The following is a 26301-nucleotide window of genomic DNA, read 5'->3' as shown; positions in this document are numbered from 1 at the left end:
TTCATCAAATAAAGCTTTTTTTTATTATCAATTTCACAATTTTTCCAATGGTTTGTCAGTGGCAACATGGCAAAATGATAAAACACAGAAAATGTTTGGACCGGAGGTCTTCATGTTCCACTATGCATACAGATTGTGTTTAATTTTTGTCACAGCAATTAATAAAATGTGCTACACATTGCATCACGTAATATCACTCTTTAATAATGCATATATTTTGAGCAAATAGTTCTGGCAAACAACTAAGAAATGCTCTTTGAAAAGCAGTTTTCAAAAGTTTTCTTTCATATAATGCATGATAAAAATATACTCTGTCACTAAATATTAATCTGATTTCCTAACAAAAATAGATATAATATTGAGTATATAAATTCAGATGATGGTGTAATTGCAGAGCCTATATATTTGGTTTCAAACACACACTCAGGCAAACAGTCACACTTATTATCAACCTTGTGAGGAGAACAAAAAGTTTCAAATTTTCACTTCAAAATGTTTTAAAAAAAATTATATAGTCTACAAAGACATAAAACACTCTTAAAATGGCTTAAAATTGAAACCACACCCTTTAGGTGATTTATGGCTTGTTCGGTTTTCAATTTTAGACCGCCCCATTCCTCAGTCATTTATACTTGTGGGGTTTGGCACATGGATGTCCTGCAATTTGCCAAAATGAACACTTTGACATTCTCCGCTCTCATAAGTTCCCAAATGGATTATCACTTATCCAACCTTCACCAAAGTTAGCTGAAATTAAAAGAGAGGAGAGATGTTTCAGGTTAACGAAAAAAATAAATGAATATCCCATTCGCTATTCAAACCACACACAACAGTTTATCTGCCTCATTCAAACTAAGCCGGGCTTAAATTCAGCCAAACACTTACACACTCACATTAGTGCATCAAACACAATATCAATATCAAAACTTGACCTAATTATAGTCCCTCACACTGAAAAACAAAACGCACTATTAATGACATCAAAAAACACCTTAAAGCCAAAGCATAAACACACAGACACAAAAAAACATGCTAAGGCACCACTTGTGGTTTCACCACACAAAACTCAACTCCTCAGAAGTTTAATACATCGTCATCATCCATTTCAACATCAAGAGACCAACCCCAGTCCTTCAGGCCCAACTCAAGCAATCTGGAACAAAGAGGAGTCATTCGGCCTCATGTAAAAATATCAACGGAAAAAATTATGGCCACCCATGTTTAACTTAAAGTCTACAGATCAATGCAGTTTTTGAAAAAGATCACTCTTTTCTTCACTCTTTTCTTTAAGTTCTACAAAGATGTGACAGATGCTGCTCTTTATTTATACTTAATTGTAATTTAGAATAAGATTTGACTATTGCATTTTTTGGGCAGATATTTGCCCCAAACCCTCATGATATTGTTTTTTTTTTTTTTTGTTAAAAAGTCTGATATTTTATCAGATACTGCGTTAAAAAGAGCTCAGTTAGAATTAGATGCCAGTGTTATGGAATTAAAAGAGAGATTGCATTGTTAGTGGATTTTTTGTTTTAGTATTTACATTCAAGCAAAGAAGATCTATTCCATTTTAGATGCATACAGAGAACAGAAAAGACAGCCAAATATCTGAAGGTGATGTTTTAGGGCAGCACAGACGAGCAGAAAACCTGGGCGGTAAGCAGTGATGCAGTGTACTTACTGTCCACATATAAGCACAAGTGGGGAAGGTGAAAGGTCAAAGGTGAACAGGTCAATGAAGTATGATACGGAGCATGGGGCCAGGGCTATAAAAGGTTAGCAGTATAATGTAAGCTACAGAGAACCTGTGCAACAGCCAAACCTAACTTCTTGTGCAAGGTTAACATATGACAGAACTATGATCAAAAGCATCTACATTTACCTTGATTGAAGCTGATGGAAATGAAAATGAAAATGCTGATAATATAATTACTTTCATTTGGTTTCAAACCCGTATGCAATTTTTTTCATCCACAGAAAAAAAAGAGAGAATTTTGAAGAATTTACACTGCTTTTTCCCCAAAGTGACCACAACTGGCAAGCTCCAAAAACTAACAAAACAGCATCAAATTATTGTAAGTAGTCTATACAAGTTTATCTTTGGGTGATTTTTTCTTTTAATTGAGCAAACGATTGTATTTAAAGCAACTTGCAAATAGTTTCAATATAAATATAAGGATCGACAACATTAGCAATGCTCCAATATTCATTCTCAAAAGTTAAGCTAGTACAGAAGTGTAAGTAGGAAACAGTAAAGAAGATTTTAATGACTACAGAAAGTGACTTTGTATAAATGGATATAAATTTTACTCTCAAATCTTCTGTTTCAAAGAATTATAAAATATCAGCCTCCTTAACACACAATCGCAGGCTAAAAACTAAAGGCATGAGTTTGGCCCCTACATAATATAATATTAACGGAACTATAATATATTATTAACAGAAACTGGGATTGTCAATACAGGTAAATTAATTAAATCACAAAACATTTAGCAAATCCAGAAGTTTCAAGAACTGCATGTTCTTTTGTAAAGTTCTTCTATACCACATTTATTTTTTTGCAGTTTAGCAGCTAGATAATTAAAATTAACATAAATATCAGTTATTATTAAAATTAAATATATACACATTTTATATTATTTAATAATAATATAATATAATTCCCCTAGTAGTGGGCCTCACCTCCTGGCTGAGAACCACTGCTTTTATAAATGCCTGTTTTTTAACCTCAGTTGACCGCGTGTAACATAATTCTCCCTCAAGCTCGTTTGTAAGTAACTGATCTGTGAAGCAGTTCTCACCTGCTCTTGGGTGAGGGCTGCTGTCGGGTGGAGTACACTTTGACGGCTCCTCTGTGTGAAAGGCTAGGAGAGGAACGGGCTGACAGGTGAGGAGAGGGATGAGGGGACAGGCCAGTTGGTAATGCCTCGGAGGAAGGAGAAGCTATAGCTATGCTTGAGGAGTGGGCTAAAGGTTTACGTGGGACCCTCTTGAGTAAGCGGCTGACCCATTTCTGCTGCTCTTCTGTGGAGTTGGCCAGCAGCAGTAGCTCTTTCGCCGTGGACATGTCATAGTTCACTGGAGAGTCAAAAAATGAACCATACAGGTCAGTTGCAATTTATATTTACATTTATAATGTTACTAATGATAAAAAGAATATACAAAGTAAATATAAGCGGTGCATCTGTTTTCAGCATTGATAATAAGAAATGACACTGAAGACTGGAGTAATGGCAGCTAAACATTCAGCTTTGTTATTATAGACATAAAATACATTTTACAACATGTTAAAAAAGTGAAACTTTTTTAAACTGTAATAATATTTTACAATATTACTGTATATTTTTTAATAAAATACATGCGGCCTTGGTAAAAATCTTACTGACCACAAACCTTTAAATGGTAGTGTAAATAAATAAAATGTAATAACAGTGATAAAATTGATAGCAATTATCTTTTACAAAAAATTATATAGTTATAATTAGAATATTACTTATATTGTTTTTTTTATGAAAATGTGGTTGTAATATATTAATAATTAATTAATTATTTATATTATAATAAAAAATGTAAAACAAATAAATCAAAGGAATTTATGACACCTTCTATATTTTATCTTAGTACCAAAAATGCTAATTTCGAATGTGTATAACAAGCTACAATCTGAATGTGTAGTGATTTGTGAGTGTGACCTCCTGACCTCTACAAGGAGCTAGGACCTCTTCTTTGCGATCTATGTGGTCTTTATGGCATTTGATTCGGCAGCGTCTGCACTCCAGGGCCGGTGGGGGCTTGAAGACGTGCCACAGAGGCCTCGGACATGCTTCACAGCTAGAGGGGAAGTGGTAAAGCGTGAGCACGAACTCGTGGCCTTTGTGTGGGATAAATGACGACCTTTCAGCTCCTGCTAAAGCTTCCACAGCAAGCTCCTCTTTCTTGCTCTCTCCCTCATTAGCATATAATATCTACAGGCAGAACAGAAGAAAGAAAAAGAGGTTTGGTAAGGTTAATCTCAAAGAATGATAAAACATTTCCTGGAGGGACAAATTAAGCATTTTACCTGGAAGATGCGTGGGATTTCTCTTGGATCTGCGCGGTACACGTCTGTCTGAGTGACAGGTCTCACATGGAAGAGTTTGCTAAAAGGGGAAATGGAAGGCATAAAAATAAATGGGCTGGCTAATGATGCGCAAGATAGCAGTAAATCTTTAAGATTTATGTATTTGAACTTCATATAAAATTCCCATGCATTTGGATTACTCAGTTTTAACTAATAAATTAATGTGGTGCATATCTGTCAAACACATACAAACATATTTGTCCATATATATATATATATATATATATATATATATATATATATATATATATATATATATATAAATGAAACAGGTAAAATTTCTATTATAGTGTTAATGAACTGAAAAGTTTTTTTTTTTTTAAATACAATAACCAGGTTTATGTATTTATCCATACATTTATCCAATTTGTTTCAATCTTATTCAGTATTGTTTAATACACACCTAACCATATTTTAACCATGTTTTTCAATTTGAATTATTGAATAATAATTTAATTAATTGAATACATTTTTTAATTTTAACAATGAACAGATTTAGCTGACTTTAAGCAATCTGAATAAATGCATTTTACATGTGTGACCCTGCACTGCAAAACCAGTCTTAAGTAGCACAGGTATATTTGTAGCAAAATACATCGTATGGAGGAAATTTAGTAAAGATCATGTTCCATGAAGATATTTAGTAAATTTCCTACCATAAATACATCAAAATGTAATTTTTTATTAGTAATATGCATTGCTAAGGACTTAATTTGGACTACTTTAAAGGTGATTTTCTCAATATTTAGATTTTTTTTGGTTTTCAAAAAGTTGAATCGCAACCAAATATTGTCCTATCCTTACAAACCATACATCAATGGAAAGTTTATTTATTTATTCAGCTTTCAGGTGATGTATAAATCTCATATCTCACTAAAGGTCACATATATGATTATTTAGAATAAAATCAAATAGATGCAAAACAATTCCATTAATTTGCCATGATGAGGGCAGACATCTTAAAGGTTTTATTTATTTATAACTGACAAACATACATCCCTTTAAGTTCATTAGGTCATGTTAAAACGCTATAAAACTATTTTTTACATACATTTCAAATACACAAATCTAAAATTTAGGCCTAAAACTTTTTAAAACTCACTTTATGTCCAGAATCATGAAGGGACTTGACTGCTCTCGGTCTTGCTCCGAGTCATAAAACAGGATCTTCTTGCTGCTTACCACCACATACTGCAGTTTACACAAAGATAGACAGACACACAGATGATCAGAGAGGGCGTTTTTGTTGCCACATGTGAGTGTCTAGGTTTAAACCTTTACCTTCTTTTCCCATCCAAATCGTTTGGTATTTTTGCTAGGCATTGCGAGCCATCCTTCCAGACTATAATCTGTGGTAAAAGAAAAACAGAGTGTTTTACACATTTTATTTAAGATTACAGAGCCACACAGGTTTTGTCAAACTGAAAATGACAAGGCAGACTAATTTTTCCTTAAGAAATTGGAGGCAGAATGTCAAACTGTACTCTTGGAAGTCTCTTGGAATAAAAAGGTTTTTAGTAGTGTTAATGGTCTTTCAGAAAACACACAAGGCGATCAGTGTGATTATGTGAAAAAGTGTCAAATCTAATGAGCACCACACCAAAGTCAAAAAGTGCGGCTGTGTTTCAAAACATAATGCAGTGGCTCCCAACCTTTCTGTCTTTGGCACAGTTTTTAAGATAAGTGTGTGAAGTCATTAATTACAATAAATAAATAAATACATTCTTAATTATTGATTTTATTTTATTTTTTCAAACCCCTATTTTTTTATAGTAATTATTTTTACTGGTTAAACAAAGCCAGTTGTTTAGGTTAAACCGGTTTTATAGAATAAAAAATAAAAAAAATAAAAAATCCCTGCTTGTGGTATGCATACACATGGTTGGGATTCACTGACCTAGCGAGTGGCCTATCTAGACAGCATTTATGGATTTCATAGGCATTATGCCCCAAAATGCTGTCTAGGTGTTTAGTATTTGAACTCCACACTGAAGGATGGTAAAGGAGGGCAAACAGCAGTATCATTCGGGTTTGTTTCCGTGCAGGGTCACCTGCAGATTCTTGGTCAGTAGGCTTCTCGTATGTGAGGGCGGGCCTTTGCTCCCACTCGACTTCCTCATCCTCCTCTTCCTCGGAGTCGGAGGAGAACCGAGGAACGATCCGGCATGGCCGGGTATCAATACACACTGACTTGGAGCTTCGTTGGTATGTGAAGGACATAGACTCCGAGGTGTGTGAGTGTGTGATGCGCACTACAGCGGCGAGAGTGGGAAGGAGTGAAAGAAGAGTGAAGGAAAAGAAGCAAGAGATGCATAAATCTAGTATGCCATTTTGACCAGGGGAAGAAAGTAACATTAAAAAGAAGTCAACAAAAAAAGATAGCTAGAGAGTGAAATGGAGAACAGGTAAAAGAGAAAAATAGTGGCAGTTATGTATTGATTATGTGTTGTAGAGTCAGTGGATATCCGTGGAAAAAATGTATAGATAGATATGCCAGGTGTTTTTAAGTTTAAAAAAGTATAGCGAGTGCTTCCTTGAAAACAGTTTTTGATTTTCTTATATTATATATTTATATCGAATGCTTTGTGGTTGCAACATTTTTTATTGCTCAAAATGAATTAAAAAGTGGTAATCAATTATGGAATGAATTAGCACATTACACGGTTCTGTGCTTGATGGGTCATAAGCTGGATAGTTACCTGGATAAGCGTCATCACCATCCAGGTCGTTGCCGGTGCTGCTGATGCTGCTGGTGTCCAGAGAATGGATGCTCAGAGAAGTGATCTGACAGCGCAGACGCTCAATATCACTGTCTTTACTGTCCAGGGCCATCTGCATCTCCAGTCGCACCTGAGACTCCTCTGCTAACGTCTGCAAACAGAACGACAGATTTATATGTTCATGCAGAATATTGGCAAGGTCTCCTGGTGGTTACATTTCCTTTAAATGTATGCTTTTAATGTCACTTACAGCCTGCATTTCGTCGATTTCTCTCTGGTATTTGATGATGGTGTGGTTGAGTTTATCTTTCTCGGTGCGGAGCTGCAGCTGGAGCTGTCTGTTCTCCTTCTCCTTCCTGCGGACATCAAAGGTGTTGCCTTGCGGTGTTCTGACATCAGTCTTCTTCATAACTTCAGCCAGCTTGTTTACAGCCTACAATACAAACATCTGATATTAGCATGCCTCGGGTAAATTATAACAGCTATTTTAAGCTATGAGAACAACGGTTTAACATGTATCTTGATTAAAATAAGCCAAACACACCTGAATCTTGAGGGTTCGCTCAGACTGTATTTGCTTCTCAAAGGACAGGATCAAAGATTTCCTCTGTTTTTCTTCTTCTCTGGCCTTCTCCAGCTCTGTATATAGACATTTATAAATGTTAAGCCCATATACAAACATTATAACATCAAATTCATTCATGTTATTATAATATTAACTGGCATTCAGCAGCCTACTCACTATGCTGGAAGTGTTTGAGCTGATTGTTGAGCTCTTCTTTTTCATTAGCCAGGTTGCCAACGTCCACAGTCAGTGTGCGGTTCGATTCCTCCAGCTTGCATTAGGTAAAATATTTTTTGAAAAATTACATAATTAATATTAATTAAAGTGTATATTGGTGTGTTCAGACAAATTATTACTTCTGATATTTTATGATATATTTATAATCGCTCTTATACTCACCGAGCTGATGGTATTGTCCTTTTCACTGAGTTCTTGCCGATGTCTGGCGATCATGTCTTTGACCTCCAGCTCCTTCATGATCTTTTCTTTCTCCAGTTCTGAGTATTGCTCCTCAGCGATGATGCGAGCCAACTCTTCAGAGTCTGCCTTTGTCAGGCTTGCCTCTAGCTGTGTCGCTAATGAGTCCCTACCAAAACACACATGAACCAATTTGTACATTAACAGGAATTTGGTGAACAAAGATGCAAGCATAGATATTGTTATCGGTTCATTCATTCTATTAGCATCTATTTACCTTACTAAACTAAAAGTTACTTGTTAAGAAACACCGTTTTGGTCATTACATGAGTTCTGCACAGATCTATCTATCTGATGGTTCATGAATACAGATGATAGTGTCAATTGAAAATAATTACGTAGAGCAGTTTATAAAAAAAGTCCAGTCCTTATCATATGTCGTGCTATCCTGTCTCAAAAACAAATACTTGTGTGGATATACACACCTCTCTTCCTGCAGGTCCTCTATTCTCTGCTGAGCGTCTGTGTAGAGTTTACCCTTTTCATCGCTCTCCTCCTTCAGCTCTCGAATCTGAGTCTTATACAGTTTCTGAAATCACGGAAAACATTTTCATTTTAAAACAAATATGAGTGCACAGATACACGAACCAATCAAAAGACAGCCCTCGACACATTCACTGACAAAATATATGTTAAAGCCTGTCAGACATACTGTGAAGTACTGCTCTGACTCCAACTGGTCCTTCAGCTCTTTCAGCTGTTTGTCAGCTTCTTCTCTGTCCCTGAGTAGACAAAGAGAGCTATTAATTGCATGCACAATATATGTCTGCTATGTAACATTATGCTTATTAGTGTTTCACTTTGTAAGTTTAGCCATAACTATAACGATAACCCAGTTTTATTCATCATTCTAATTCTATGAGAATAAGGAGATTAACAACACAATGACACAGAAGAACAATACCATTGTAATTGATATCGCCTCCATCATGAAGCCTAACTCACCTGCGTAGTTCTTGATTTTGTTTCTCCAGGCTGAGTTTGAGCTCCAGCAGATGGTTAACTTCTTGTTTGAGCTGTTTCTCCGAGGAGCGCAGGGTGCTGACCTCCTGCCTCTGTACATTGAGATCTGCCTGAAACAGAGTCTTCTTCTGAGTCTCCTGCTGCACACGTACACTCAGCACCTCCACCTGTCACACACACACACACACAAAAGACTGGATTTAATCTTGGACTCTCCACACACCATGTGATGCATTTATGTAATTTTAAAAAGCCTTTTATTTTAAGTTTAAAATGAAGTTTCATGCAGAAATATGCGCCACAAATAGTGTTGAAGTGCAAAAAATATGTTAAAATTAAAAAACAACACAAATATGCAGGTGTACCTCCTCAGTGAGTTTTTCTTTGAGCGAGCGGAGCTCCTGAAGCTCATGTTTGGCTTGCTTGTAGTCACAGTCTAATACTGAGTTTTCCTTCTCCAGCTGCATCAGTCTGTTTTCCAACTGTTGCTTGGCAGATCGTTCTTCCAGCAGCTTATGTTCCATATCTGTCACACAAACACACACAACATAACCCAACGGAGAACGAGCCACAGGCTTGTACTACAGACTTTGGAAAGATTTACTCAGCTAGAACCAAAAAAATAAAGAAATGGAAAAGTCATTTTGGAATGAGGAAAACATTTTTTTCACACGGGGTAATGCGCGTACTCTTCCAAAAGAATCATGTAAATCTTGACAGGCAAGATTCTGGTGTCAAGGTAAAGATTAAACATACAAGTTTTTTTGTTTATGCAAATTCCTTTTGAGTAACAGTTTTATATTTATCACAGGATCATTTTAAGAGAGGCAATTGAGGACTTTGGCCAGAGTAAACAAATGGGTAACTAAGGTAACCATGATTACTTTTTTCTCTCGCACTCTAAACTGAGCTCCCCTTTTTAATTTGAAGTGAAATTTGTACAAGTTTTTTAAATCAGAGGCAACGGTGTAATTTTACCTTTCAGGGCCTCAGACTTGGCCTCCTCAATGGATTGGTTGATTTTGTTGTTGTCAGCCAATCTGGCTTTAGTGGCTTTATGCTCCGCCTCCTCCTGCTCTAGACTCTGCTGAATGGCTTTGAGTTTAAAAGAAAGATCGATCTCCTGATTGCTCTTCTCCTGTGGGTGAAGGAGACAACATTAATATGGGGTTCAAAACAATACACATAACCACACACACATCATATGCTGAGAATGTGAGTCATTTAGTCTCTCAGTAAAACACACACACACACGCACACACACCTTTTCCAGGGCAGTAAGATCCTCCTGTAACTGTCTTTTCTCTGCTTCAGTCTTTGATAAAGAACTCTTTATGTTCTTTAACTCGTCTTCCAGTCCAGAGACACGTCCTGAAAATGTAAGAAACATAGAAATAAAAATGAAATTGAAAGAAAGACAGCCTTACAAAATCACAAGAATGAAGCTAAAGTCAGGAAATTAGGTTAATTTTTTTATGTTAAATCTCAAACCATAAAAACCATAAATAGGTGTTTCTTCTATAGGCACATTTGGCCCGGTGGTCCTTTAGAATATAAATACTCTTTTTTTATAAAAAAAAAAAAATTATAAAAACGCTTCAAACTCTTGATTTTTATTTATTTATTTATATTTATTTTGTCTCTAACATTTTTAAACGAATATATATATATATATATATATATATATATATATATATATATATATATATATATATATATATATATATATATATATATACATACACACATATTTTTAAATAATATGACAAATGACCTTGTCTTTTCTTTGTTTTCTTCATATCTACCACATATTTCATCACAATCCTTGCAAAACCATTTGTCATGGTGTAAAAGAATGAAGGACAGTTGTAATTTGAGAAAAATTGACAATTACATTTTATATTTATATTTCACTATTTGTTTATCTTGGAATTTTCATACTTTAAAACTTACTATGCCTTCATTTATTTTTGCTACTTTTCAGATGCCTTTTATGTAAGGATTTTGTTTTATTGATCTGTCACCCAGACTAAGACTTCAGTTTTAAAGTAGTAAAATCTGTGATTTAAGTGAAATAATAATAATAATAATCTTTCAGGAGATTATAAAAACACAAATGAAAACAAAAGATCCAAACTGAAAATACGAAGAGAGATTTCTTGTTTGCCTGTTTTTCTCTGTCCAGCGACACAACGTCATCTACCTGCCTCTGACCTTAAAATAACGCTCTATTCATGTTTACACTCGCTGCGGGCAGCTCCACCCCAACACAACAACACTGCCCAGCCCAGCAGACAAGAGCCCAGTGTGTCCTTCAGCGAGGAGCGGACACCTACACACTCACACATAAATATTTGCTTTCACTCACTCACACAGACCTGCACACAAGTGTGATCCCTAGAATGTAACACGGTCTCCTTCTAGGAAGCTTGGTAGAAGCGAATTCACAGCTACATCTGTGTGATGAACAGAAAAAGGCATAGACACACATGCAATGCACTCACCTTGTAGGTCATTGATGGTCTCTGAGCCGAGGCTTCGCTCTCGCTTCTCCACCTCCAGTGAGGTTTGCAGACTCAGTCTCTCCTGTTCCAGACCCAGCCGGCTGCTCTCCAGCTGGGCCAGACGCTCCTGAAGCTCCCTGAGAGAGACCTCCAGCTGCTGGGACTGTCTCAAAGCCTCACCCTGGGCTTTCTTCAGCCGCTCGCACTCCTCCACCTCAGCCTGGTGCTTAGCATTCAGCTCCTCCAACTAAAGACATCACAAGCTCTTTTGTACTTTTATTATATCCTTAAAACCAAAACAAATTCACGAAACTGTCCAGAAGTTTGGGGTTAGTAAGATTTTTGTCATGTTTTAGAAAGAAGTCTCTTATGCTCTTCAAGGCTGTGTTTATTTCCAGGATTCTTTGATGAAAATAAAAAGTTTAAAAGAACAGCATTTATTTGAAATTTAATAGAAATGTAATAGACATTAGGGTTATTATTCCTGTATTTACTTTCTCTTTTAAATTTTAAATTTAAATCTTTATTGACTAAAATGATAAATTCCTTTAAAAACTTGATCGGTAGTTTAAGCTCAAATTATTTCGGGGCTTCAGAACTCTATTTTGCATTTTGTTCCATTAGCGGGTTTCTTCACTTAGGCTATCTTAATAACAAATATTTGTATAATTTTATATTTATTAAAAAAAAAAAAAAAACTTATTTAAAAAGGCTTTTCAACTTTTTAAATCAAAAGGTTTATCAGTTTATCATCTGGCTATTTGTTATATTGTTATTGTTCTGAGGTTTTGAGGCTCTGACCTGTCTTTCCAGGTGAATGTTCTTCTCGGCAGAGATATGAGAGTTCTGGGTCTTCTTCTTCAGTTCGGCTAGCTGCTCTTTCAGGCTGCTCACTGCAAGAGAGAGAAATGCAAAATATGTTAACATCACAACATCAGCAGAGCAGAACTAATACTTTCTAGATGGGAGAGGCTAATACTGAGCAAATCGGGTAGAAATTTTGGGCCAGTGCTTCGGTGAATCAAGAATGTCGGCAAAAATATTGTGCATTAAAGGAACTAATTTCAACCAAAAGCTGCACAGAAGCTGCATCTAAAGATTGATGCAATATGGATATCTTCGTGAATAGAATTTATCCCGCTCCTTGTAAATACACAATGCAGTCACTGTTTTTAATTTAATGTCATTGTTGAGATCTATCAAAGGTGTTTGTAATGTTCTCACCCTCATTCTCAAGCAGACGCTTTCTGTCCGTTTCTTGGCCAGCCTTTCGTATGCTCGCAGAACGCTGGTGCTTGAGTAAAGCTTTCTCTTTCTCCAGTTCCCTCAGAGAGTCTTCCACAGCCTGTCTCACATTCACCTTCAACAAGAGAGAAACAAGAAGCTGCACTTTTTTTCTGAACGATTTGAACCAAAAGCCTTTTTTGGGTGAGTGCAATGTAAAATTGTGTCTTACTTCTTCTTCAAGCTCTTTGGACAACTTCTCTAGCCGCTGATTTGCTGTTCTATTAAGACACAATACAGATTAAATTTGTTGCCAGCATTTTGAATTTGCTTTATGTATAAATATAAACAGAATTACAGTGCGGTCCAAAATCTGAGGCCACAAAAATGTAATTTAAAGACAAAATAAACATGACATGAAATTGAAATAATTTTCTCATTTGGATCCAACTGCATGTTTATGAGTATTTATACCTGCATTTATTTTCCAGTTCCTCCTTTGCTAGCATCTCATGTTTGACTTTTTCTTCCAACTTTTTCAGCCTTGTTTGCAGGTCACTGGACTGGAAACATTCACAAAACACATGTGAAAAGTCAACAAAAAAAAACTGATGCCAGTTGTTTTCACATTCTATTAAAAGCAGCAATTATCTAAAGAATGTGGAGAAACACTCCAATTATGTTGAGTAACGGCACCAAACGGCTGGGGTAAATTCTGCTGCAGACCAAGTCATAAAAGCATCTATTTTAGAGATCTAAGTGCTAATTTTGTGCCACCCGCTATTATAGAGCCACATTCCCCACACTTTTTTCCTTATGTACACTCACAGCTCTATCAGTAAGGCTCAAATACCCCTTTATCAACATAAAAAAGAAAAGTAACAATATTTAAAAATAAATGCACCTCTGCCTGGTTTAAATTATGATCCTCATTGACACTATCAGCTTTAGAGTCCTCTTCTGAACAATTATTGTTTCGGTTTAACAGTCTGAAAGAGAGATAGAAAGAGCATTATGGAAAAAGTTCCACTCTTCTCAGCAAGCTTGGTCCTTGATTACTCTGCAGCAACACACTTTGAGCTTTCATAAATTAATTCAAGATGAAAAAGACAGTTTTTAGAGAATAAGTTAGAAAAAGAGAGAGGGAATGAGGAGGAGAGAGGAAATGAAAGAAAGAAAATCTCAAAGCAACTATTCAGTCTCCAGCCAGTCTCAGCCAGTGGCCCATGTGGCTTCACTCAGACACACTGGAGAAACTGAGAAAGCGAGGGAGGCACAGCTAAAGGATAAGGGAAAAAGGAGGGAAATGTGATGGAACAAGCACGGCACTCATTCATGGTTACCAAAATCATGTAAAAAAAATACTGTACATCCTGTCTCTATCAATCAATAACAGAAGCCTGCAGTCGTTTTACAGCTCTGTAGTGTTCATCTGTAAGTCAAACAGTGCTACAGTGTCTGAAATATGGATTTTTAACTCTTTTAACTTCGGTCTCAGTCTTTACCTTTTTCAATATTTATCTCTTTTCACTGTAGATGTTAACTTAGAAAAGATTGAAAATGGAAAACATTTTTTTTTAAGTCATTGAAACACATTAAATAAAAAAAATTATAAAAAATGTATAATATCCATCATAAACAACAACAAAAAAAACTCGGAAGTCAACGGAAATCAAATGAATATATTATTTTCTAGGTATGCTCAGCTCAAAAATATTGGTTGAGTGCCTGTTAAAGTCATGGAAATTAATGGGCCAAAATGTTTGGGAACCCTGTTGGGACTCTTCAAATCCTTTTTCCACACACGTCAATTATATTACATTGACATATTATGCAACAAATCAATTACGTAAGATGAAATAAAACATTTGTAATAAAATATGACAATATTTTACATTGTAACACAAAATTTCACTAGCCCCTCTTCGACTGTCAGAATCCATCTTGTCAAACACACACAAAATCACATTTTCAAACTTACTGGTCCTCCCTGAAATAGGTGAAGCCCACAAATGGTAGCTGATTTCCTGTGAAGGCCCGGGGAGGGGCAAAGGTCTCGGTTCCTAACGGATCGTCCTTTATATCTTCATCAAAGTTACTGGTGTCAATATCGCTACTCAGCTCTGGCACCACTGGAGCCATGGCTGAGAGACAGAGAGAGGCAGAGAGAGAGAGAGAGAGAGAGAGAGAGAGAGAGAGAGGAGGGGGTTGAGAGAATATTGTAAAAGATTTGAGCAAAAATAGTGTGTCCTGTTTGACTGCTTGTGTGTGAGAGAGAGAGTCTCACAGTGAAAGGCTCAGTGTGTGTAGCACACAAAGCAGACACTGTACTGAAGGGAGGAGTGGCATGTATGACTTGCCAAGCTGGCCGGTGCTTACTCACTACCTACTGTGCTCACACACACACTCATGCTCACATACACATCCAAAACACTCCCTGCCTCTGGAGCGAATGTGCAGAGCATGCTGGGAGAACATGTGTCAAACATCTAATGGGGATGGACTGCATTCAAACTCTCCACAGCCAAACAAAAACAGACAGAGATGTTGCAGAGCTTTCTGACCCTGCATAGACAGCAACGGAAAAAACACGTTTAAGGCCCAGAAAGGTAGTAAGGACATTGTTAAAATAGTCCATGTAATGATATGAAGCTACAAGAAGCCTGACTGACATGGAAGAGGAGAAATTGTAGAATAAAGTTGTTATTTTTGTTTTCTTTGAAAGTATAAGTATACACAGAAAGTATTCTCACATGGACTATTTTACCGATGTCCTTACAACCTTTCTGTCCCAGTTGTGTTGCTGTCTATGAAGAAGCTCTTGGATTTTATCATACAGATCTTAATTTGTTTTCCGAGAATGAACAAAGGATTTACAGGTTTGGAAGGGTGAGTAATTAATGACAGAATTTTTATTTTTGAATGAACTATCCCTTTAATGCATAAACAGTGCTAAATCTATTAATTCAAGTAATTCAAAATGAATAAATAAATAAATAAATAACTGCAGTAATGTAACTGATAGCACTGATCTATACATTTCTCAGTGAGGAAATGCATTACTGCAATTTACATCCATATTTTTTCAATATACTGTAAAACCAATTCAGACATAAGGCAATTTAGACAATAAACATCTATTAAACTTGAAAATAAATTTGGTCATCATTGATGCAAGAAAAACAGTCTTGAAGATAAAATCCAAAATCTGTTGTATTTTATTCTGAACTGCAAGAAAATGAGAGATAATGATACGTTGCTATATGGCAACACTGCATCATACAGATATAGAGATGAAGTTGTTTCCCAGAATGCTCCTTGATAGCACCGCTAATAACAGACTACTATGGAGTCAGAGAGAAAGCTAGATAGAAAGCAAATACAAAATGTGCATTTGGGCATCACTGGAGCGAGGGATAGAAAGAGGAGCAGAAAACGAGTCCAACTCTGCGGTTTTGAGGCTCTTCTCTCATTAGTAACTGTGTACGGGCCAAATGCTGGGTTCCACCCTTACTGAAAACCAGCCCCATAACCCTGTAACCCTGTCCAAAACACCACAACCCTGACAGGAGCACATCACAGCACAACACAACACAACAAAACAGAGAGCAATTTTACAGAACAAAACAAAACTAACAAAAATAAAGTATTAATGGCATAAAACAGCAAAAAGTGTAACAGCACTCATTGCAGTTTAATCACATCACATAATTAAAGAGATAGTTCACCCAGAAATGAAAATTCAGTCATTAATTACTTACCCTCTTGTTTTTCCAAATTCGTAAAACCATTGTTCATCTTTGGAACACAGATTAAGATATTTCTGATGACATCCAAGAGCTCTCTGACCCTCCAAAGACAGCAACACAACTGAAATATTCCCAGGTCCAGAAACGTAGCAAGGAAATTGGTAAAATAGTCCATGTGACATCAGGGGTTCAGCCGTAATTTAACAAAGTTATGAAAAAACCTTCTGTTCTCAAAGAAAACAAAAATAACGACTTAACAATTCTTCTCCTCCTCGTCCCGTCTGCTATGGCACACCACCCTTGTGGAGAGTACAATGATGCATGCACTTGCATCCACTTCATGTAAACAACGCATGCGTGTGAAAATCAGAATTAAAGAATTGAGAAGAATTGTTGAATAAAATTATTTTTGTTTTCTTTGCACGCAAAAAGTATATTCGTAACTTCATAAAATTAAAGTTGAACCCTGTAAAATTGACTATTTTACTGAAGTCCGTGCTACGTTTCTTGGTCTTTGAACATTTCAGTTGTGTTGCGGTCTTTGGAGGGTCAGAAAGCTCTCGAATTTCATCAGAAATATCTTAATCTCTGTTCCGAAGATGCAAGGTCTTACGGGTTTGGAACGACCTGAGGGGGAATAATTAAAGACAGAATTCAATTTTTTGGGTGAACTATCCCTTTAAACTTCATGCAGAAATATACATCAACTAAGTGAAGATAAATTATGGTCAACAAGCCTAACACATCTAAACAAGTAAACTGTTTTAGTTACTGTATCATTATAAATCAATAAAACAGTCAGTGGGTAGAAACCGCAAAGAACAAAAAAAAAAGTTTCAGTACAAAATTAATTCAAGACTATGATGGCATGACTGAAATAGCTTTCCCTGAAGCACAGCATGAGGGTGTGAAGTGAATGTTTGCCTGGAGAAAGAATCTGAGCAGCAATTTCATTCAGCTTAAAAGCTGTACTCCAAAACCCCATATTTAATAATTTGAGCAGATATGAACGACTCAAGACATGAACCGATGCAAGACTTCAGTTTATACATCAGCTGTATACCATTATCATTCTGCACATGCATAATGTTATAGTAAGTTAGTAATATTGACTTAATAGTGATAATTACTTAATTGGCTATAATTATCATGAATGATCATGACATTCACAAGTCATGATCACATGATCAGCCACACTCACACTCAGAGGCTTACTGTCTCGTATGGTGTCGAAGGTCCACTGATCGTTCTTGAAGAAAGGGTGACATTTTATTTCATCCACTCCAGTCCGGCCAAGCCTCACCTCCCTGAACATAGCAAAACACTGGTCAGCAAACCAAACAGAGAACCACAACCACGCTCACTAATCCCTTAAGTGACGATTGTGTGTGTGAGCCTGGAACTTCCAACAGCGAGTGGCTGATGGGAAACGGCAAAGCATGGATGAGTTGAGGAGCGAAAGCGACACACACAGCAACATCAAAAAATAAGGAACGGTCGTTCTCCTCCCATTCCTTGCATCTGGATCAGAGGGGTGCAGCAGTTTGGACTGCCACGTGTGGGACATTCCTGTAGCTAGAATGCAAAGGGAGGGGTGTGTGTGTGTGTGTTGTGCTTTTACATGACAACATATACCCCTCTCTGGATATTTGATCAGGAATGTTCATATGTGTGTGCACGTGAGAGGAGGAGAAAAAGACTGAAAAAACGACTTATTGGAAAACAGATTGAAGGTGAAAGGCTGAAAGAGTGACCTGGCATTAAAAAAGAAATGCAGTAGAAGCACTGGAACATAAAGTTGAAATTTTACCAGTGACTGAATTTTGGTCTGAAAGTGACTGAAAGTTTGTTAAAGCAGCCTCTTATGCTCTTTAAGGCAGAATTTACTGTATCAATAATACAGTATAGTGATATACATACATATATATATATATATAAAAACATATTTTAACTGTTGTCTGTTTATATATATTTTTTACGGTGTTGGCAAAGCTGACATTTCAGCAGCTGTTACTCCAGTCTTGACACATGATCCTTCAGGAATTATTTCTAATATGATGATTTCATATTATTATCAACGTTGTAAACTGTTGCGCTCCCTTATATTCTTGTGGAAACTGATACAGTTTTCCCTCGGGATTCTTTAGCAAATTAAAAGTAAACAATTATATTCTAATATTGCACCTTTGATCAATATAAGTTCTCCTTGCTGACCCCTACAGATTTGAACAGTAGTGCATATTTTATATGATAATAAAAATAATCAAAACCAAAACAAACAAAATAATATTTAAAGTATACCTATTTCAGTATAACTATTTTTATTCTGCTTATGGTTAAATCATTATTGTTTTGCAATAAAGTTAAGCATCATTTCAACTTGAATGGAACGTTATTTTATTCATCATTATTGCTTTTGACGTCACATCTCAGGGCAGTAAAAGTCTAATGTTTAGCATTAGCATTCTCTCTCTCACCTGTCAGACAGAAAGGCACAGATGAGGTCTTTGGCCTCCTTTGACAGTTCAATATCATCTGGGAAAGTTAAGCTGTTTTTGTGATCCATGATCTTTCCGTAGGTGCCCACCAGGGACTCTGCATAAAACGGCGTGTCACCTGTCCACATCCACAGAGGGTTAATATAGGATTGTAAGAACAGTGAGATGACATCACAGGATATTGAAGGATACAGATGAAGTTGTTGCTACTCACCCACTAGCAGCTCATATATGAAAACTCCAACAGACCACCAGTCACACTCCCGGCCATAGTAACCTGTTCCTCCTTGAGACATCAAAACCTCTGGGGAAATGTAATCAGGGGTCCCGACAGCAGTGTCACAGCGGACCATACCGGACTAAACACAAATACAGATGCTTATACACATATGCATATTAAACTGGGGTAAATAGCCCTTTTAAATCCATTGACAGGTTATCATAATTCACGCTGCACTATATGATCTAACCAGAAGATGGCAGCACTGACATAAATATTACCATAGCATGGGGAATTTCTGCAGTCTAAATGCAAATCTAATGGTTTAAACTAGGTTTCTTGTTAGGTTACACTTTGATTTGTGACAAACTAATTGCAATCTTGCATACAATTTGACACACAGTTACACAAACACACAAAGGCACTTATCACACAACCCAAAACACACCGAGTCCATCTTCATGCATGTGCCAAAGTCAGCGAGTTTCAGGTGTCCGTTGCGGTCGAGCAGCATGTTGTCTGGTTTGATGTCTCTGTGAATGAAGCCCAGAGAATGGATGGCATCAAGTGCCAGCACCACTTCTGCCGTGTAGAATCGAGCCCACTCTTCTGGGATGTCATAATTGCTGGTCAGAGTCACCAGGTCTCCACCTGGCATGAACTCCATCACCAAATAAAGGTATTTCTCATCTTGGAATGCACAGCACAGCTATGGACAGAGAGAGAGGAGAGAACAGGTGTCACAATACCAACATTTTAGCAGTCGATAGCAATACAGTGTAATTTCACAACATACAAATAAAAAAAGGGACATGTTGTCTTCAAGTATTTTCCCAATTAATTCTTAATAAGGTTTTTCAGAGTAATTATTATTTAAGATAACTGTCCATTAGAATGACCACATTTTTGTTAATTAATATTATGAACAAATCAACATTACAGCAGCAATTATGTTGAGCAGATCTGACATTTCTTTTCTTGCCTAATTACATTAGGACATAGAACATGTGCAGGTGCATCCTGTTAGGAGCAAGCATTCAAACACAACCGCCTGAAAGCACTCGGTCTGCATTTATTTTTATTTTATTTTATTATCAACTTAATATACTATAATAAGTACTGGTCATTTTGACATCCCTAGAGGTATTTATTTACTTACCAGTGATTTAATCTTTTAACAGTGTCCTTGTAGGCACCCTAGATTTTTTATTATTATTAAAGCCAGATATAGATGCAGTTCAGTACCACAAATGCATATCTGTATGTGAAAGTGAATCCCACCTGAACTATCCAGGGACTCTTGGAGAATGCCATGATGTCGCGCTCCTCCCAGAAGAAGGCGGAGTCAGAGCGCTTGACCATCTCAAACTTGCTGAGCTGCTTCATGGCATACACTTGTTGGGATACTTTGTGTCGTACCTACATGCACATATGTGCATTAACATCATAAATATCCACATTAACCCTTAATTAAACTACACACATTCTGCATTATGTTAATGCAAACAAGTGTTTAATGTATCTATAGCTGACTCTAAGAAACAGATTATGCTCTACCATAGTTAATAATTTATAAACACTGACTTATATATTTTGAGTGACAAGTGTGAAACTAAAAGAATAAGACAATATGTGCCTATCAAAAATGTAAAAGCATGCATGCTCTGTGTTGCTGCAGGTAAGTAGGAGCAAGCAGAACATGTGCGTACAAGCCTCACTGGCAATGAAGTATTAGTTCACATTCAAATTAAAATTTCCTGATAATTTACTCACCCATGTCATACAAGAAGTTTACATCTTTCTTTCTTCAGTCGAAAAGAAACTAAGGTTTTAGATTAAAACATTCAAGGATTATTATCCTTATAGTGGACTTCAACAGCTACCAAGCAGTTTTAAGGTCAAAATGACGGTTTCAGTGCAGCTTCAAAGGGCTCTACTCGATACCAGACGAGGAATAAGGGTCTTATCTAGTGAAATGATCAGTCATTTTCTAAAAAACCTTAATTTCGTTTTGACTAAAGAAAGAAAGAAGTAAACATCTTGGATGACATGGGAGTGAGTAAATTATCAGGAAATTTTAATTTGAAAGTGAACTAATCCTTTAACACACACCCAGAGAGAAAAGGCTATGCCTGAAGACAAACAGCAGATAAGATGGGCAGACTCTCACATAAACACACACCCACTCACCAGCTGCACTGCGCCAAATGCTCCACGACCAATCAGCTTGACTCTGTCAAAATCATCTAGCTTTACCTGTAGTTCCCTGAGGCAACTCACTGACTTTTCATCTAGAGAGATTATACAATGCATATTATTACATTAATACAGTTGATCATTTAATAATTAATTAACAAACACATTTACATTATGTTCATTTACAAAAATGTATCAGGGCACAGAAATCCCTCAGTTATTTAATTAACTTTTTTATGTAATCTACATGTTGACAAAGCAGACAGTAGGATTTGGATGTGTATTGATATATCCATATATTGATCACAATATAGCAATGTACAGTATGTTTTTTTTATCATTATATATTCCAGAAAAACAATTATTAAGTTTAATAAGTTACTGAGATAAAGTTCTATAATTAAATTACTGACAATATTAATTCATAAAGCTCAATTAAAAAAAAAATAATAAAAAAAAAATACACACACAAAAAAAAAAAACATGCAAATACAATAAATGTAATAATCTTTGTACTTCCTAAGAGACTTACATCTGTTTAGGAAGGAATCTATATTTTTGTTCTTTCTCAGCGTGGGATGATTCAGATCAAGGGCCAGAGCAGTTACTGAATCCTGCACAAGACAAGAACAAAAAAAATAAATTTAAAAACACTTAAAGATATTGTTTTTATAATCTCAAATACACAGTGATTTCTATATTTGGCTTTTCTCTTTATTCATAGAGCCAAAAATGACATCATAGAGACTTTATTTCTCTCCTCTAATCCCAGATCTTAGTCCACTCTGACAGACAGTCCTGTTGTGGCATTTAACTTTGGATATAAACCGAAAGAAGAGATTTAGGAGTGGGATTAGGCATTAGAATGAAGTAACTGTATTTTTATAATTGACTTTAGGAAATTAATGATATGATTAACACTGGATGATCCTGGAAATTACCTCACACACCCCTCCAAACACACACAGTGACACTGCAGAGCTATACATAGAAGACACACTTGCCCCCACCCCCCACATTCCCAGCCCAAACACTTCCATTTGGCCGAGCCAACATCATAAACTAGCTGGCCCAACATAAAAGGTTAATAACAGTGTTTTGCTGAAGCTGGAACAAGAAAAACCGCTAACCAGGGGTCCACAGTTAGGACAGTTGAAGAGCACGGTGGTTATGTGACAGAGTTTCAACCCAGTTGATAAAAACTGTCACCTGTCCTTATCTGGCCATATATGTAATTTTTTTAATATTTTTTTTTTTTATTCAAATAGGATGCATTCAATTGACAGTAAAGACGCTTGATGTGACAAAAGATTTCTACTTCAAATATGTGCTGTGCTTTTGAACTTTTTAAATCAAAGAATCCTGAAAAATCATGGTTTCTAAAAAATATTAGGCATGATAATAATAAAAACATTTTGTGAGCAGCAAAACAGCATTAGAATGATTTCTGAAGGATCGTGTGACACAGAAGACTGGAATAATGGCTGCTGAAAATTCAGCCATCACAGGTGTAAATTACAATTTAAAATACATTGAACAGAAAATAGTTATTTTAAATTGTAATAATATTTCATAACATTATTATTTATTCCTGTATTTTTCATTAAATACATGCAGCTTTGGTTATATACCTTCAAAACTTTTATGTTTTCAAGGGGTGTTAGGTGAACTTTGTTTCCTTAGCACAAATAGGCACTCACATACAGGCCAAAACACAATCAACAATGACAGAATCCTGTTTTCCTTGCACTAGGAGTCAGTCCACAACACAGCTTTTAGAAAATGCAAACACACACTCAAAGGAAGCTGGTGTCAGCTATCTCTCTCCTCAATTGAAGGATGTGACCTCAGCTTCCTGTAAGACATTTCCCTTAGTAGCAATGCAGCAGGATACAATGAGTCTGCATCCAATATTATAAATTAAAGTCATGAGACTCAATATAATTTTTTTTTCTCCAAAATTCAGTTTCATCACAAAATATCACAATAATATGATTTGAGTATCAGAAAGGGGTTTGTGATGTCAATATCATGAACTTAAATGGAGCTCTGTCTGGCAAGCATGACTTGGATGAAGACAGGATGTAATCCTCTGGATAAAAGAGGAATGAAATGCAACTCAACATAGGCTGTGTATATTTTCAACTCTGTTACTGAGAGTTGACTTAGCATACATGGCTAAGCAGCTGAGGTAGTGAGTGGATGTTTCTAAGTAAACGTGCTGTGGAATGAACCAGCAGGGATTTAGTTAGGTCTTTCCCTGGGCCTCCCATAGCCAGAGCATGACAGGCACACACACACACACCAAAAATACATCACCCAATACCTCCAGGGTTTGTTCATAGATAGCTATCATTTACCATTAATGGAACAGGTTAGCATGCAACGCTATTATCTAATTTTCCAACGGAGTTATGAAAGGGTTTGTCTTTATAAATATGTCGGAGCCAAATTATTTATTTCAAAATATGTTTATTCATCATTTTAATTAAAGCTGCACTCAAACTGGCTGATAATCCAGTTGTCTTGGACTTCTACTGTGGGTGTATTATTTGCCCCAAAAAAGTATTCATGTACCAATGACATTGCAGCAATGCATTACATTTCAGCATACATAAAGTGCACAATAATAGGGGCCTTATTAAGACAAAATGAGAAGTATTCAGCTGGCCATGTGATCTTAAAATGGCTGCCCCCTGAGGCGACCTACTCCATGTAAAATAAAACCACTTTTTTAGAACCACTATATGAAAGGCACATCTTTGTATCTACAGAAAAATACTACTATTTGTTGCTTAAGGTGTAAAATTGTATTAATGAGGAGAAAATTCGGAGCACACGGAAGAGCTACTATATAAAGGAAAGAAGTCATTGTATGAACTGTCACCATTGTGCCCTTGAGCAAGTCACTTAAATCCAGAAACTTCCTTGTAAGTGTACTTTAAGATGCTATAAATAAAAGTATATGTGAATTGACTAATAATGCCATACAGAGAGCTGAGGCCTATTGAACAGTAAAGAAGCAGCCAGAGAAGGAAGGGTGTGCCAACTTTCATTCTTGCTCAAAAATGCAGTTCTTGTCTGGAATGAGGTTTTTTTTTCTGCTGAGGAGAATACTGTGTAGTAATGCAAGATATTCGGTCTTTGATGGGAAGAGACAATAGGAGCACACATTTTAGACATTACCACCCTGTAAAGTGTGCTTGACATGTCCTCACATTTCACCTTAACCCACTGAATAAACATACATTTCGTAAAGTTATACTTTCTGCCTTCTGATGATATGTGCTTTATGTAAAATAAGTGAAGCCTGGTGCTTTAAGCCTGGATAATAATAAAGTGCTGTTTTTGGGGAAAATATTACCATCAAAAGACAGCAATATTACTGTGGAGGAGGATGTGTTGATTATACACTGTTCGGAGATAATACACAGCGACATTACCGCAATCCTTTGGGACAAACGTCCAGTCATTTGTTTACACCTTCAACATATAATTCAGTTTTGTTTTGTGTTGTACAACCTATATGTGAAGGAAGAGCTTTCCGGTATTATCAATATTAAAACATAAACAAACATAAAATACAAGCAAACTTTCATAAACATCATTTGCAAAAGCCAGTGTGGATTACATAGGTTCTTTGGATAATTAAAAAATAAGTACATATGACTAGTTTTTTGTAATCATATTAATTTGATTTACAAATGGACCTTGTTCCTCCTTTTTGAAATGTTGGTATTTCTTTAATGATTTAAAGGTGCATTTATTTTCTATTATGCGTGATATTCTGGTAGCCTATTTAATAAAAAAGGAATAATCATTTACATGCTAGATATCTTTTCGAAAAATTAATGAAGGTCTACACATGTAATAGACAGCCTAATAATATTTTGAATGAACATGAACTGTTTGTTCCTGCGATTGCCACTGGAGATGCAAGCTAATTTTAGAAATTTAATCCACTCATTAATGTTGACTAAACAAATGTCTGGAGGACTCGCGTGACAAATGTTGGCCAAGATGTGTCTAATAATGTTTGTCAATTTTTTATATTTTAATTAATATGGGGTTTATTATTCAAACTTCTGACTACACATAACCTCCCAGATAATGCATTTTAGTTAGAAGGTCTACATCCCAGAAGGCATCCCATTATCCCATAACCTTACCAGCAAACTCTCCAAATTCAGCGGTGATCGTTGGTCCCTGATGAGGGACTCCAGTATTCTCACCCGCTTCTCTAGTCTCTTTCCTGCTCCGGTCGACATTGCGGTAGCTCGGTGTAGTGAAGGTCCCGGTAGACATCAGACAGAGAGCCGCGATTGTGAGACTTCAAACATCTGAGTCAAACTTGTCACTACCTGTCGTAACTCAACGCGACGCCTCTCGAAGCTCACCGGTTCTGGATGAATGAATTCTTTAGCCAAAGACTTTATACACGGCATTAATAAACGGAATAGACTACAGTAGTTTTGAGTCTTGTCCCCTGTGTAAATGACAGCGGCGTTCCGCGCGCGGCGCTTGTGCCAGCACTGATCAAAGGTTAGACCCACGCGTTCAGGAAACCGAGTGTCTCTCCCGCTCCGGATCAAAACTTTCAGGAGAAAACCCTTCCGTGTACGGTCTATGTTGAAAAACACACTCTCGTTCTTCCTCCTCCTTGTTATTTCTGTGTAAATGAAGCAGAGAGGAGTATGAGTACATGTATGTGAATGTGGACGGCGTGTTTCTTTGTTGCGGCGCGTCCCTCCCTCGCGGCCGCTGGAATTCTTCGGATCTTATCTCAGCCATCGCTTTTACCAGCCGAGCGTCACTCTAAATACGATCCCATATACTACACTAGATATATTTAGACGATTACATGTAGCCTATTTATGATGGCACAAATAACCTTATTAAAGACTACTTCTCTCATAAGCGTTTCGTAAATGTACTGTAATTCAGCACTCAAATTCTGTTCTGATGATTATAATTGTGACAAACATCTCTGCAGTGAGCACCGTTACTGAAAGATTAATAGCAGGATATTGTTATAATTTATATATATATATATATATATATATAT

At 36.4% G+C, this 26301-nt stretch overlaps 1 protein-coding gene across 6 annotated transcripts; it reads right to left on the bottom strand.

Annotated features, from left to right (window-relative positions):
- rock2b (rho-associated, coiled-coil containing protein kinase 2b) lies at positions 1-26262 on the bottom strand. Of its 6 annotated transcripts, XR_008160608.1 has the most exons (35): positions 25406-26018; positions 21769-21850; positions 21231-21331; positions 20322-20459; positions 19489-19749; positions 19035-19179; positions 18800-18938; positions 17538-17629; positions 14555-14717; positions 13478-13562; positions 13048-13136; positions 12806-12854; positions 12574-12709; positions 12151-12242; positions 11350-11596; positions 10110-10216; positions 9824-9983; positions 9211-9371; positions 8828-9012; positions 8535-8604; positions 8308-8411; positions 7805-7991; positions 7583-7676; positions 7385-7479; positions 7091-7273; positions 6820-6991; positions 6172-6372; positions 5402-5469; positions 5223-5311; positions 4061-4139; positions 3701-3965; positions 2802-3078; positions 1682-1766; positions 1072-1153; positions 1-747 (listed from the first exon to the last, which is right to left on the bottom strand). XR_008160608.1 is itself a non-coding variant. In XM_052587163.1 (34 exons), the coding sequence occupies exons 1-33, from the start codon at positions 25502-25504 to the stop codon at positions 1075-1077; spliced, it is 4494 nt and encodes a 1497-aa protein (XP_052443123.1). In that variant the 5' UTR covers positions 25505-26018; the 3' UTR covers positions 1-747; positions 1072-1074. The 6 variants fall into 6 exon arrangements, 4 of the variants coding, with proteins under 4 accessions (XP_052443123.1, XP_052443124.1, XP_052443125.1 ...); XR_008160607.1 differs by lacking the exon at positions 1072-1153; XM_052587163.1 differs by lacking the exon at positions 1682-1766.
- Between the last annotated feature and the right edge of the window lie 39 nt (positions 26263-26301).

The sequence above is a fragment of the Carassius gibelio genome, chromosome B20 (genome assembly GCF_023724105.1).
Source record: "Carassius gibelio isolate Cgi1373 ecotype wild population from Czech Republic chromosome B20, carGib1.2-hapl.c, whole genome shotgun sequence".
NCBI classification, from domain to species: domain Eukaryota; kingdom Metazoa; phylum Chordata; class Actinopteri; order Cypriniformes; family Cyprinidae; genus Carassius; species Carassius gibelio.
Note: the sequence above shows the minus strand (reverse complement) of the source record. Positions and strands in the feature narration are given on the sequence as shown.